Source organism: Diaphorina citri, unplaced genomic scaffold (assembly GCF_000475195.1).
Source record: "Diaphorina citri unplaced genomic scaffold, Diaci psyllid genome assembly version 1.1 scaffold528, whole genome shotgun sequence".
NCBI classification, from domain to species: domain Eukaryota; kingdom Metazoa; phylum Arthropoda; class Insecta; order Hemiptera; family Psyllidae; genus Diaphorina; species Diaphorina citri.
Genome location: NW_007377962.1, coordinates 163,784 through 179,982, shown reverse-complemented (window position 1 = coordinate 179,982; position 16,199 = coordinate 163,784). Strand labels below are relative to the sequence as shown.

At 35.3% G+C, this 16,199-nt stretch overlaps 1 protein-coding gene and 1 long non-coding RNA gene across 2 annotated transcripts; both read right to left on the bottom strand.

Annotated features, from left to right (window-relative positions):
* Positions 1 to 5,631: 5,631 nt before the first annotated feature.
* On the bottom strand, positions 5,632 to 6,471 carry LOC113467698. The gene is made up of 2 exons (XR_003391675.1): positions 6,049 to 6,471; positions 5,632 to 5,918 (listed from the first exon to the last, which is right to left on the bottom strand). It is a non-coding gene; the product is annotated as an uncharacterized LOC113467698 (long non-coding RNA).
* Positions 6,472 to 6,729: 258 nt separating this feature from the next.
* On the bottom strand, positions 6,730 to 13,851 carry LOC103509769 (tRNA pseudouridine synthase A). Its single transcript, XM_026824036.1, has 7 exons — positions 13,729 to 13,851; positions 13,537 to 13,688; positions 12,931 to 13,097; positions 12,343 to 12,607; positions 8,306 to 8,406; positions 7,912 to 8,066; positions 6,730 to 7,545 (listed from the first exon to the last, which is right to left on the bottom strand). Exons 1-7 carry the CDS (start codon positions 13,849 to 13,851, stop codon positions 6,976 to 6,978), a joined length of 1,533 nt encoding a protein of 510 aa, XP_026679837.1. The 3' UTR covers positions 6,730 to 6,975.
* Between the last annotated feature and the right edge of the window lie 2,348 nt (positions 13,852 to 16,199).

Here is a 16,199-nt window from a genome sequence, read left to right as displayed (position 1 = left end):
AGTCACACTATAATAAAGGTAGGCCTAGGCTAATTCACAACTACATATTGGGAGTAGGTATGTACGAACCATGTACATTGTACATATGAAAATTTTCGGGGTCATAAAACATTTGAGATGATGTTGATAGTTAATTAAAGATATAATCTAGTTAATTACCATGTAAACATGAACGACACAAGTCTTGGGGCGCGAGTTTGAGATGATGTTGATAGTTAATTAAAGATATAATCTAGTTAATTACCATGTAAACATGAACGACACAAGTCTTGGGGCGCGAGGGGCTTCGTTAGACATAGGCAAGATTATCTTCACCCAACAGTTCAGGGTTTGAAAGAAGATGAATGATACAGAAGAAATAATCCTTACAATATTGAATTATACCTATTCGTCAAGAAAAAGCAATTATATATTAGATTTATTGAGATAAATTTCAATTTGAATTGACTGATGTAGATATACGTTGGATCTAATAAAGTTCCAGCTGTTCCACAGAATTCCAATTAGGTGCAATAAGGGAAAAAACAAGAAATTTCATGTACGACAGTGGCTAGTAGAGTAGGCTATCCCTGTAGGACGTTTTCGAACAGTGAAGATCATTGTTCTAGAACTGGGATGCCATGAGTCGGAAAATGAGTCGTCACTCAAATGTTTCTACTATGTAATAATGTTTGTACTATGCAATATTATTATGTTGTATCGTATGCTCTATATGCTCTGGCGCGCTCCTATTTCTTACAGAACAGTGGCCTGTTCCTAAGAGCTTACTTCACATTTTGCACTTGGCAAATAGTTGCTGAAACTATAATAATGATAGAGCATCAATATTTTCAAAGGTATGTTTAGTTTTAGCCGACCGACATCGACAGTATAAATAAGGCATATTAATTTAAAAGTTAATAAAATACCTACCTATTCTCAATTTCTAGTCATCAACTTATTGACAGGTCCACAATAAGAGTTTGGGACTTTGGAGTTCAAGTTTTAATCTGAGAGTTAATCCTTAAACTGAGTTTGAACTCTAATTGTGGTCCTCAAAAGTCTTGATGAGCTCAAAAGCCTTCTTTTCAAAATCTTCATATAAGCCTCTACCTCTAAACTGAGTTTGAACTCTAATTGTGGTCCTCAAAAGTCTTGATGAGCTCAAAAGCCTTCTTTTCAAAATCTTCATATAAGCCTCTACCTTACAAACGTCAAAAAACATCTCTCCATTTTCATCAAAAAGGAGAGCAATATCTCAATTTTCGCCAAAAAGAAAGCGATATCTCAATTTTCGCCAAAAAAACGAAGCAGACGATTAAAGAAGAAAAAACAATGACAAGTAAGAGGCCTCTCTATCTGCCACAATGTTCTGCATCCATGACGATGACATCAAGTTTGATTTATTTTTTCAAACAAGAGAGGAAACATGTTATAATTAGGTCGCAATGATATAACATATGTTTTTCTGTGGCTTCCTTTGATCTAATCCGCATTTCTTGGATACAACATAGACGAAGAAATATATATAAAAAAAAAAATCTAGAAAAAAATACTTGTGTTAAAAAACAACATTTGTATAGTGGATAATATTAATTTGTATACATTTGGAATGAATGCGTCTTTTTATCTCATGTGTACTATTTCAACATAGTTTGAATGTGATCTATCTATTACAAGAAAAAAATCTTCAATTTTTTTTCAGTACACAGCTTGTGGGAAACATTAGCATATCAAGAATCTGCAAACTTATTATGAATGTCTAATAGATGAGTTACGAGTTTTCAGAGCTATTAGGTCATTGAGGGAATCCCCTTTCTTTTGCTATAAATGGCATAAGAAGTACTAAACTAAGTTTTGTTTTACATAATAGCCCATCTTTTTGGTTAAAAAACCCTACGGTAGCTGCTCACAGTAGGTAATTGAGCTGAGATTAGTCCAGTTTTATAGTGTCCTATAGATTTCGACTGAGCTATTAAAGCATTTCCTTCCGTTTAAAATTGAAACAAAATAATCTTCATGTGTGGCATAAAACTATCTCCAGACATGACATACATATGTATGTCCTACATTGTACATATGTCACATTGAGTAAATGGTGCATAATGTTGCTAATATTAAAATGATTTGATGGATATAGCAAAAAAGTTCCAGTTTAGATTATAATTTTCCTTTATTTATATTATTGTATTTGTCAAACTTAATAGGTAATAAAGTTGTTATTAAAAACTAATGGAAATTTAATTCTTCCTTAAAACAAGCTCAAGCTACTATCTTCCTATTGCTTGTATTCTTTGAGAACCATTTCTGTCGAAGCCCGAGTTTCTAATGAAAAAACAAGAGCTGATGACTTCAACATTTTTCAAATAGAACCTACAGGAAGACAGACTATTCCTTCCTCCAAATATACATTTTTTGAGGGCTCTTCCTTCCTCAGTACACTCTTTCAAAGAGCAATCAGAATCAAAACTTCCGACTGAGTCTAAAGAGTTCAAAAACAAATAAAATCAATACAGAACATAAATCTGAACATTTTGACTAATTTTATTATGTTCCTATTAATCCTTAAGTCTGAGCTATACCGGTATTCTCAAGTAGATCAAACACAAGTTCTGTCACGGAAGAGTTAAATTTCAATTTATCAACACGATACAAACAGTGTTTTTTATTGGATACTATTTCAAAGTTTCAATTTTCTCAAAACGCTTAAACCGAAATAAGCAGGAGGTACTACAGGGTGATATTGGAAAAAGTGTAGTTTTAATTTTAAGGAATCCCTTTGGTTCATGTTAAGGAATTCTATGGAATCCTGCATTGAACTAGATATCGAGAAGAGACACAATACTTCCCATTTAGGTGCTGGGTCAACACGAGAACACCAGAAAGTAACCCGTTGAAATATTTGCAATCGCAAAATAATTGCAATATTGCAATATTTGCAATTAGGTATTGGTTAGGTTTATATTATACATCCTATGGTCAGCTCCCATGGCGTAGTGGTCACTGCGCTCGCCTTGCACGCGGGAGACCCGGGTTCGATTCCCGCGTTGAACAAGTAACCAACAAAAAGTTTCCAAAAATCTTGTAACCAAACAATACAATAGAACTAGGTAAAAAATATTACAATAATAAAAATAATTAGAAATTCGTTTTACACGATACAAAAATTTAAAGCGATGACAGACATGTGCACAATTTAAATAAATTTAAATAAAATAATAACAACATATATTATTATTATTATTATTATTATTATTAGAATCAAATCCACCAAGGATTCCACCTATTGGTCCATTTAACTTCATTGGTGTGAATCCGTTTTGCCACGCCTTCATACCGCCTTAAACCAATCAACAGCTACGCTTAGTTTCATCTCCATTACAAAAAGTAAACACGACCAATTTAATCTTATTTAATAAAATAAATCATGTCTCTGTATGTCGCTGAATGTTTGAGCATAAAAACGGTAAATTACCGTGACCACTGTGCTGTCTTTTCTTAAAATAAATAAAAAGCAAGATACAAATTTTCTAAATTTACAATTTTACACCTTGCTTTTTTTGCGTTCACACAGGTACAAATCTGATTCATTCTTGGTTCGTTGACTTTAACATGAAATTTTAAATTTAGACCCTTTTGCAATGACCATAGAATGAATCGCCAAAGTTGTGCAAAATTTGTACATAAATTTGTAAAAGCCAATTTAGGTGAGTAAATCAAGAAGTGAATGGAAACTGTACAAATATAAAATCATATTCAGGGGCACTAAATCTATGAAAACCAGGCGCGATTGCCGATCATATCGAATTTTCTTTTCTTTCAACTTGGTAGGTAAGACATTTTTCTTTCTTTCTCATGTCTTTCTTTTCTAGCAGAGGACGGACATCAAAGAGAATATTGGTAAAATTATGGCTGATCTTCTACCTACTGAAATGAATCCAATACATGGTATGCCAATAAGTCAATGTCTGACGTCAAAACAAAAATTAGAAAAATAAATGTGGGCAGGTGGGCCAATAAATGGTACGTTTTTTAGGTGGGCGAATAAATGGTACACTTACCCTATATGTTTTTCTTCCAATTTCAATTAAGGAATAATTTATTTTGACTTAACATTTTCTGTAAGACCTTGATTTCTAATGTGTAGGTACTTAATTTGAAGATGTTTTGAAACCTATATCTTCAAGGTAAAGTAACAGTAAAGGAAAAAGGCTTGCAATTAGCAAAAGATTTTAAGGGATGAACTCTGAAAATTTCTAGGGTCTAATTTGGTTTCAATAGTGAATGAAAAAGACATTATCTTCACAATGACTTTATACAAATACATAGTATTTGTGTTTACAAAAACCGGAAGCCCCTTAGTCTAGTGAAACATAAGATATGTAAACAATGGAGCCTTTTGTTTGATTACAAATTTTCGGCTCCAGTTTTGGTATCTTTGTTCAAAAATTTGTTTTTATACCCCGCATTTATTCATATACCTTACCCAGGTACTAGATACACACTTACCCCCCACTTATTAGAATTATCTCTACTTATATATTAGGTTTTAAACCTTTTCAAATATTTGCTTTGGTACTTATCTCTCCGAAAAGTCAAGGTTTTGGTATGAAATCGTTTTACTAATAGATAAATATAAGTGGATCCTGAATCTAAGTGGAATCAAGATATTTTACTCACTAGAGTTCAGTAGTTCCTGAGATATGGGCTTGGTACCTGGGGAAAGACACGCATTTTGAGTCTGGTAGCCAAAGTGTTAAGGAATAATTTATTTTGACTTAACATTTTCTGTTAGAACTTGATTTCTAATATGTAGGTACTTAATTTGAAGATGTTTTGAAATCTATATCTTCAAGGTAAAGTAACAGTAAAGGAAAAAGGCTTGCAATTAGCAAAAGATTTTAAGGATGAACTCTGAAATTTTCTAGGGTCTTATTTGGTTTCAATAGTGAATGAAAAAGACATTATCTTCACAATGACTTTATACAAATACATAGTGTTCTAGAGATAGAGCGATCAGTGTGTGAACTATGAAATGTGAAATGTGAATGAGTGAATGGATCTCGTTCTTATAATATAAGATTAAAAAAAAGTAGGCGAAACTCGAGTCGGGTGAAGACAATAAAAGTATCCATAATCATATAAACGGTAAACGGTAAGAATCCTATGTACTAACATTATTTCTTACCGTTTATATGATTATATTAAAAAAAAGTAGGCGAAACTCGAGTCGGGTGAAGACAATAAAAGTATCCATAATCATATAAACGGTAAACGGTAAGAAATAACTAGGTATCCAAGTTGAATAACAATTAAAAACTTTTCTTTCTGCAAAGGGGCTTTAACTCAAACTGGTAGGTCGTTTGCATCGTGTAACAACTTTTGACAAAAAATCTACCATTTCACACTCTTTCAAAAGAAAATAAAACAGAAGGCATATTTTTCATATGTCACCCGCTATACACGTGTATTCCATAGGTAAGTAACATCCATAAATAACGTCGCTTCTTTGACTCTTCGAAGATATTGTTTTAGCAAAACTTACTAAAGAGGAAATGGGTTTTTAGTTTCATGGGCCTAGCTCGTCGAGTCCAGAAATAGATCAAGTGTATCACTTTGGTGTACGCTAATCATGTATGTATCATAAATAACGTCGCTTCTTTGACTCTTCGAAGATATTGTTTTAGCAAAACTTACTAAAGAGGAAATGGGTTTTTAGTTTCATGGGGCTGGCTCGTCGAGTCCAGAAATAGATCAAGTGTATCACTTTGGTGTACGCTAATCATGTATGTATGTTCTGTCAGCGTTTCTCAAAATGAGATCTGCCAATACTTGTGGAAGTTTTTATAACCATACCTCATCTGTGAGTGGCGAAAACTTTGGAGCTTAAAACTCCTTCAGAGCCGGTGGATTTCCCCCTCTTTTTATTAGATATAAACCTCCTTGTATAACATAAAAATCATAAAATAATGATAATATTAGGTAAATAACGTTATATGTTATAAGCACTCGTTAACGTAAGCACTCATATGTTAACGTAAGTACTCATGTGCTTTATTAGATATAAACCTCCTTGTATAACATAAAAATCATAAAATAATGATAATATTAGGTAAATAACGTTATATGTTATAAGCACTCATATGTTAACGTAAGCACTCATATGTTAACGTAAGTACTCATGTGTACCTATATCATTATTAGGTATGCAAGAAGCAATTGTTGCATAAAGGGCAGCATTAAACGGAATTTTTATACGAGCAAATAACGGGAAATAAAAGTATTGTATAATCCAATTTTCTTCTAGAAGTCGGTGAGGTACTTCGTCTTCCTAAGAAAAAAGATGATAGTTCCGCTCTGAAGAATTAGCCCTCAGCCGAGCTAAAGTTAATGAAGAAGAAAAACAAAGAGATAGAGAAGACTATACTGTGAATGATTTATCAATAAATAAATGGAAAAATCTCCCGATAAAATGATAAATAGAGCTTAAAAACAAAGAGATAGAGAAGACTATACTGTGAATGATTTATCAATAAATAAATGGAAAAATCTCCTGATAAAATGATAAATAGAGCTCATATCAAAGGCAATCAGCTTGCATGAAATTGCATTTTATATACTGGGTGGCGATTGGAAATTGGATTTGTATTTTGGAAAACAATTTCGAGGATTTGGACTTTGGGAAAAGACAGTTTTTGACTGGGTGGCGATTGGAAATTGGATTTGTATTTTGGAAAACAATTTCGAGGATTTGGACTTTGGGAAAAGACAGTTTTTGATTGACCACTTACCACATGCGAAAACTTGGGCACTAATTATTATTATTATCATTGTCATTATCATTATTATTATTATTATCATCATTATTTACGTTTAAACATGCGCAAACGAACCGATCATACTTGTACATAACACGAACAGATACACATACAAGAGGTACACAAAAAATCAAATTTCATTTACCTCACAATTGAACTGTGCATCCTGGAAGGCAATCTACTTCTGAAAAATTTTATTTTCTAGCTGGGCTTCCAAATTGTCAGCTATACTCTTCGGTGGAGAATCATGTGGTTCTACTTGGGCATTTGAAGGTGGAGATTTGGTGTCAGCAGATTCGAATTTCAGGTCAGTTGTTTCGGTCTTGTGGTCAGTAGTTGTATTGACGGCAGTTTCAGGGTTGACATGAGGTTCAGCTTTAGTTTCAGTCACTCTGTTGGTTTCCTTTTCTACCGCTGGCGTTGGTTTTGGCGCTAGTGACGTCCCATTGGAATGTCTAACACCTCCCCTATCTTCCTCGTCCTCCTCTTCCTCTCCATCTGTCACTTCCTGCAACTCTTCCCCATTGGCCGCTGCCAAGGCTGCTTTGGCTGCTCTCGTTTCAAAGCTATGGTCTGCCAAAAGTTCGAGCCAAGCGAGCATGGGCTTCTCTGTGATTTCCGTTTTGACTAAGTAAGGCAAGATGAACTTGTGACGGAATTCGTTCACTTCTTTGTCCACCTCGTGGAAGTGTAAACTCTCATGCATACCGTCTTGCCCGTACTTCTGATTGTAAAGGTCGTAGTGCACCTGAGAAAAGCCAACACGTATAGAATTAGCAGTCACGTGACGTGACGTGAGGCAGTGAGGCTATCAGGAACGAAATTCTTCTCTTCTTCTTCTTCTTCTTCTTCTTCTTCTTTCCCCGTGTATAGACGGGGTCGGCGTTTATCGTCAGCCCCTCAATCAGCCCTAGCTAGGGTGATTCCTTTGGGCTGAATTTTGCTTTTAGCTACAAACTTCACGAGTGGCTACAAGTACCATGAACGAAATTACCTATCATAATATGGGAAAACTTTGAACTTTGAACTAGGTACATCTTTCTGACTCCCATGAGCTCACGTGACGTGATAGTACATAGTGTGTCAATTTTACTGTTCCAACCTTCCAACCCACCTGTTCCAGCAGAAGTCCCAGCCCTGGGGCCATAGGAAGGTCAAACTGGTCTAGACCGAATGTTTTCTCAATGAGATCCTTGGATGTGAAACCTCTAGCTATCGCCATTGCAACGCCTACCATCTTACGAATCTGATGTAGCATGAAACTTTGACCTGAAAAAGAAATTACGATTTATACGATATAATGGGCTGCATGAGTAATAATGACGTAAAAAAAAAATATTCAGGCCTTTAGATTTCAGCCAAAGTCTCTCGAACTTAGCCACAAAGATTCGATAAATTTATTTTATTCATTACCTTTTACTTTCCGTACACAAAAACCCCATTTTGAGGTTCAGGTGTCGAGGCAAACAGCCCTAAAAGTCGGGTTAATCTTATAATTATGAATCTACCTTTTATTTTCAGGGTGATAAGTTCAAGTCCATCTTTCACGAAAGGTTGCTCACAGTCAAAACTCATGATGTATCGGGAACAACTCGGATCTAATGGCTTCCTGAAATGAAAAACAATTATTGAAGTGAGTTCGGCTTTGCCACTCTACAGCAAAAAGTTCTAAATTTTTAGAGCCTTGGTCCATTGACACTTTTGATTTACACCCTAAAACAGGTGTGCACAAAGTGGGGCCCGCAGGCCGCATGCGGCCCTCGAGCTCCTTTCGTGCGGCCCGCGAGCAAGGAAAAATTAAGAAAAAGAAACAATATTCAAAAAATGTCAAAGAAAATGAAAATGTGTTAAGAGGATTTCTATTATTATTTAGAAAAAGTGTTGGTGAGTTCTGGGTCTGGACACTTGATACTCTTGAGTAGATAGAAGGGAGATTCATTTGATAAAAGAAAAAAGATTTATATTAGGTATTCTTCTTTGAAAAATTTAAATTATAAATAATAAATTAATTAGGGCCATTTTTTTTTTTTTTTAAGTCAAACAGAGTTCCCTATGCTCAAGGACTTCAGATTTTGGCCAAAGTCACTCAAACTTAACAAAGAGATTGGATAAATTATGTAGATCAAAAATGCTTTTGAGCGGTGTGTCCAGAAGTTACGGTTCGGCCGTTATGCGGGGCCAAAGTTCCTCTATTTAGGGCTATAGGGAAAAAGCTCAAAATGAGTTCGCGGTTCTCAAGCCTTTACCTTTAGCCTCAGGTCGCTCAAACTTTGTTTGATAATTTTATGAAGATCAAAAGTATTTCCGGTCTTCTCTCAAGAAATGTTCGGTTCGCCCGCTATTGAAGTCCAAAAATTTGAAAAATCTTTGTATATTCTTTAAGCAAAAATAAGTAGGTACCTAATTTGTAAGGTTGTGAAAAAAATTGAAAAAAGCACTGTCAACTTTTCAGATCAATATAAGACATTGAGGGCTTAAACTATTTGTTTACACACATATGTACATATTTGGCATGTATTTGTGTACTGCAAAATTTCCATTTAGAAATTTTAAAAAATAAAATGAAATAACTTGGTGGACATAAATAAAAAATAATAATAACTTTTTTGGGTAGGCACCTAGCAAGTATTAAAGGAGCCATGGACTTAATTGTAAAAGCTCTGACTTTGGACTTTTCATACTTTTATTTCTAACTTTTTTGAGTATAACCTACCCAAGGCAGAAAGTAAATTTGAGCATAGGTTTTAACTCACCAGTATCCATCATTTAACCATTCCAATATAAACAATGATAATCCAGAAATAAGTGATAAATTCAATCAGAAAACCACTAACACATTTGTAAAAAGACAATTAAATTGTAAATTATAAAGTTGAACAAGACCATTCCAATATAAACAATGATAATCCAGAAATAAGTGATAAATTCAATCAGAAAACCACTAACACATTTGTAAAAAGACAATTAAAATGTAAATTATAAAGTTGAACAAGTAACCAACAAAAAGTTTCTAAAAATCTGTTGAACAACTAACCAACAAAAAGTTTCCAAAAATCTTGTAACCAAACAATACAATAGAACTAGGTAAAAAATATTACAATAATAAAAATAATTAGAAATTCGTTTTACACGATACAAAAATTTAAAGCGATGACAGACATGTGCACAATTTAAATAAATTTAAATAAAATAATAACAACATATTATTATTAGAATCAAATCCACCAAGGATTCCACCTATTGGTCCATTTAACTTCATTGGTGTGAATCCGTTTTGCCACGCCTTCATACCGCCTTAAACCAATCAACAGCTACGCTTAGTTTCATCTCCATTACAAAAAGTAAACACGACCAATTTAATCTTATTTAATAAAATAAATCATGTCTCTGTATGTCGCTGAATGTTTGAGCATAAAAACGGTAAATTACCGTGACCACTGTGCTGTCTTTTCTTAAAATAAATAAAAAGCAAGATACAAATTTTCTAAATTTACAATTTTACACCTTGCTTTTTTTGCGTTCACACAGGTACAAATCTGATTCATTCTTGGTTCGTTGACTTTAACATGAAATTTTAAATTTAGACCCTTTTGCAATGACCATAGAATGAATCGCCAAAGTTGTGCAAAATTTGTACATAAATTTGTAAAAGCCAATTTAGGTGAGTAAATCAAGAAGTGAATGGAAACTGTACAAATATAAAATCATATTCAGGGGCACTAAATCTATGAAAACCAGGCGCGATTGCCGATCATATCGAATTTTCTTTTCTTTCAACTTGGTAGGTAAGACATTTTTCTTTCTTTCTCATGTCTTTCTTTTCTAGCAGAGGACGGACATCAAAGAGAATATTGGTAAAATTATGGCTGATCTTCTACCTACTGAAATGAATCCAATACATGGTATGCCAATAAGTCAATGTCTGACGTCATACAGAACATTCGAAGCTTCTAATCACCGGGTCCGTTAGTTCGATGCTCATTTCTGGCCAAAAAATTTGAGATATGATATGACTCTAGCTAGATAATAAGAAGATAGCAAGATAGTAATAGCAAGAGGAAGGCAGATATTATCGAGCTCTGCTTCTATTCTCTCTCAAGTTTAACTCATAAGTATCTAAAGTATCTTATTCCTTATGCCTTAGCCAATAAGCCAATTGTACGAACTGAGACTGGCACTTTTTATTAGTTTTTGTATACACTGTTCTTACATTAATAATTCTGACTTGTGTAAATTCTGATTACACTTTAATGTCCGGGGCTACAATCTGAATTTAAACTTAGTTTAAGTTTAAATCTCGGATTAAGCAATCTGATTGACTAAAGATTGAAAATTTTAATTCTCATGTTGGATTTCACCAATATTTATTCAGTCATTAGAACTCCTGTTAAGCTAACAGCCAGTTGAGTTCCGTTTAATTTGTATTGGCTTAACAGGGCTGTTAAGCTAACGGGCTGTTTGAGGCTGGAAAGAAGGTTGGTGAAATCCACCATCAGTCAACCAGATTTCTCAATCCGAGAGATAAATTTAAACCAATTTTAAAATCGGACTGAGGCCCCGGCGGCCTTAATTCAAACTGCATCCAGCATTGAACCGCAGACCCGGGCTAGGCTATTAGCATTCCCCTCACATTGACCACACACACCGAGAGCCCTGTGTGTGGACATCGTTGGTAGTCGCTGCATTTGAAGCCAAAAATATGTGACGCTTCTTCTTGAAAATATATGTCTTTTGAGAAAAATATCGCGTCTCTTGTTGTATACGTAGATTATTTATGATTTCACAGGGGTATAGAACGCCACTCAAGTGGTGGTTCCTCACAGAATAAAGTCATTTGTTGGCCAGATATAATGGGGCATTTTTGAAGTGTAAGGAACTACTTGAAAATTTTACTTTTAATAGTCGAAGAATGAGGAAAGTCATCATTTTTTCTCAAATCTTCGTAATGTCCTCAAGCGTGAAAGCCTTTTTTTTTTTATTTTGACCTTTTATAGTAAGTAGATAGGTATGTGGCATTCTGAATTCGTCTTTTCATCCCCAAATACTGTTTACTGTCGTGTATAAGACTGAACCCGTTATTTTGGGCTCTTTACCCTCTGGAACCATTCAGAAGATAAAACTTTATTTTCGTGGTTTCCATCATATTTCAGAGCAAACATCGCGCTATATCTGAAGGAGTTCGAAACAGTCGCGGGTAAGGGTTATATTTTTAGTACAAAAAATAAAAACAATTGAACATAGGAAACTCCGATTAAATCGAGCATACTAGATAACGTGGCGTATCTTTCTTTGAACTAACGTCACTTTGTAATTTCTCTCTCGCAGTGAAATATTTAACTTTGTTCATCAATTTTCTTCTTACATTAATAATAATCATAAATACCGCGAATTGGCTCAAAGTTGATCTTAACAACGACACAGACCACACGAGTCTAAACTAGCAGTTTGTTGCTACTTTAGACTCGTGTGTTTCATTGGTACGAATAGGACTACCTAGACCTGGCTAACAGAATAAATTATGCAAGGTCTTTGCCTTTATTCTTACCGTTTTGATGTAAAATTGTGAAAGTTATGCGTGCCTTCATATTGTTTGAGAAGGGCCTGAAGGAAATTAAATTGGTCTGGTGTCAGCCTGAAGTCATCCTTTGTGTCTTGAGGTGTGGCAAACGCATAAGTAGGACACGTGTACGAGTAGGTCCTAGCGTTACAGTTATTCTTACTATTGAACCCCTTGGTAACTCGCTTGATGCTCAGGATTCTTATCTGTTCCGGTAGATGCTCATTGATGGCTTCCTTGTTAGCTTCTTCAGCTGAAAGATTTCAGAATACATGTATTAGTAAAGAGACTTTTCAGTCTTATCCTAGCAGTATAAATGAGGTATATTTTATTAGGAACTGCACTAAAAGGACTGTTAAAAATCCTTTACAGACTTTCAGTGTCCGTGTGACAGGCATGGTATATGTATGTCTCATGATGTTGGATAGATTGGGGTTTAAATTTAAACCCATTGCCTAGAAACTTGAATCCCTTTGCCTAGAAGCTTAAATCCCTTTGCCCCTAGACGCCCAGAAGAAATAATAGCTGGGCTCTTTATACAACAAAGTTGGGGCTACGAAACGTTGTTAAACTCACGTAGTTTGAGCGACACTATTTGTTTGAGGGCAGATACTCCTTTATCTGTTCTTGCGGCTCGTTGAAATTGAATGTTCTGAGGAGTGTTGAAACTATCCTCGGTAACAAATCCTGCTTTGAACAGTGCTTCCATGATATCACCCTCGATTGTTTTCATACCTTGGTTTCTGCAGAAAATGAGGAAGAACAAGTATTTGCTTAAAAATTAAAAAAAAAACAGGTTTTTTTTAGTTTTAATATTCAGCCAGTTCAAGTACCTACATACCTACCTAATCTACTTACTATTAGAACTTGGATATAAAATAGTACTTTAGTTAAGTGTAGAACTCACTCAGAAAGGCAAAGTAAAAAGGGAACCTATGGGGCCCCCAATCAGGGCTAAACTTCAGGAGCAAATGCTCTTTAAATCTTTTTGTATGGGTTTGGATGTACAGTAGAATCTCAAGAAATGGCCACTATTTTATTTGGTCTAAAGTTTGTACTATTTAGTGCAAAAAATTTAAGCTGATTTGAAGAAAAAAAAAAAATTGAAAAAAAAAATGGAAAAAAAACTCAAGAGAGTTTAGTGAACGGGTTAGAAATTCTATGAATACTCTAACTACCTACCTTTGCAGTCCAAAATAGCCAACACCTGAGTATGCAAACATCATGGCCATTTTTCTTCTCTTAACTCTTTCTTCGGTCTTCATCCTCTTATCCTCAGCGTCTGTAGTGGCATTTGGATCAGCAGTACTGCGAGTTCCCAAAATAGCCAACACCTGAGTATGCAAACATCATGGCCATTTTTCTTCTCTTAACTCTTTCTTCGGTCTTCATCCTCTTATCCTCAGTGTCTGTAGTGGCATTTGGATCAGCAGTACTGCGAGTTTGTTTCATCCGAGTACTTGTATGGAATGGGGCTTTCTTGTACTCCTTGTTCATTTTGGAAGCTTGAGATATCCTGAATGTTTCTAACAGAAATAACCAAAGTTTAATTTTCCACAGAACAACATATTTTAAGCTTTTTGTTTCTAGATAAGGGGTGTACCTTTTTTTTTAGCAAATGGCAGTGCACCAAGTCAAGTTCCAGTAAGACACACACAAATTGATTCAGAAGGGTTTTCTCACCTCCATTGATGGGGTTTCTCTAAAGATTAACTTTCGAAATTCAGGACATTAGTTTTATACTTAAGACCTTAAATTACCCATGTAGGTATTTGGCAAATTTATGCACTGCTTCAAATAAAATAATTACTTAATCAACAGCTGTCAATATTTTTGAGCCGGACAGTGTACCTATTCATTTTTTTTTTTTTTTTTTTTTAAAAAAAAGCTTTCAAATTTTTTTGGGCGGGAAGTTTTTCCCTTTTTTTTTTTTTTTTTTTTTTTTTTTTTGTACATGTCTTTGTACAGCTTAACAGTAACCACATAAATACCTGTTTTTGGACCTTTGATATTGAGATGTCTAGTTACAATTAAGTGCAAGACATACAAGCACAGTGATAGCCACAGTACAACACAGACATACAAGGTATTTGGGACAGTGTTACAACATTGTTCACTTACTTGGAAGAGAATCTGTAAGCAAGATAATGCCACCAGGGGATAAGAAAAAGAAGCCTGAAAACAACAATTTTGCATAGGGGTATCACACACATAAGCTAGGGAGATTATGTAAATACCTATGCTCTCTATTTATTTTGTTTTGTTTGTTACGTTTAACGAGCTATTTAATTACTTGATTTTTAGCTCTCTATTTATTTTAGTAGGTATTATTTTTCATTTTACAGGTAGCCATTCCTACCCTAATTCCTCAGTTCACAGCTAGTCCTGGATGGATCAGCCTTTACTCACACCTGCATGTACCACTTGAGTGGTTGCCTGATTTCCACCAGGGGATAAGAAAAAGAAGCCTGAAAACAACAATTTTGCATACGGGTATCACACACATAAGCTAGGGAGATTATGTAAATACCTATGCTCTCTATTTTATTTTAGTAGGTATTATTTTTCATTTTACAGGTAGCCATTCCTACCCTAATTCCTCAGTCCACAGCTAGTCCTGGATGGATCAGCCTTTACCCACACCTGCATGTACCACTTGAGTGGTTGCCTGATTCTTTACGTTTAAACATGCGCAAACGAACCGATCATACTTGTACATAACACGAACAGATACACATACAAGAGGTACACAAAAAATCAAATCATTAATCAACAATCTGCCTGATTTACCTGTAACCTAATTAGTCTGCTGTGGGGAAGCCAAGGAGAAAAACCAATCATTTAGTTTGCTGATGGTCAAACCACTCGAAACCCTTTCAAAACTGCCTAACTAGAACCCCGCTCTCTCATCCTGGAGGGACAATAAATGGGTGGGTTCTCTTGGATACCTAAAGTGCCAAACATGGGCGACGTTGCTTAACTTCGGTTGAACCAGATGTTAGTCAAAACTGCCTAACTAGAACCCCGCTCTCTCATCCTGGAGGGACAATAAATGGGTGGGTTCTCTTGGATACCTAAAGTGCCAAACATCGGCGACGTTGCTTAACTTCGGTTGAACCAGATGTTAGACTTTAGACTACTTTAGAGCCTTGGTTTAATAATGAAAATTGCTGGAGCCAAGACTTACCTAAAATGATCCGGAAGTATTTGTTCATTTATATGAAGATCAAAGTGGACTTGTTTGCTGTTGTATTATTCCATGCAATTAAAAGGATAGAAATATTTGATTTCAGCAGCAAAAACCAGGTTTGAGGCAAAATAGAAAGCAATTTAGCAGGTAACTGGCATATTATTGAAAAGAAAAGCTGATCGCCGATTGCCACTGCTGATAAAAAAAAACACAACACACTTTACTGAAATTTTAAATTTTTCGCGCCACCGGCGATACAGCTCTTGCACAGACCTATTTATAAAGCCTGATTCACACGGTGCGAATTTTTCATAAGACCCCCGCATACGTTCAATAAAAGTGGACGTTACTAAAACAGATCGGTTGGCCCGGCCCAAGCGAACATTGTAATTTATACGGACTTATCAAGTAGTTGGAAATAAGTAATCTGATTTGGTGAGCTTTAGTGATTTAGTCTAAGTAGGAAGTTTCAACACTGGGGATAACGTGGCGTAGGTACATCCCACCCCGCAACCTCCGTAGCCCGGGGATCCGGGATTTTAGGGACCCCGCAGGGACATACATACCTATTTTGGAAGGGGCCAAAATGCCTATAACTTGGAGCATCCATACCCTTTCAATCTATTGAGCCAGAGGGACCCCCAGTCAAAATCTT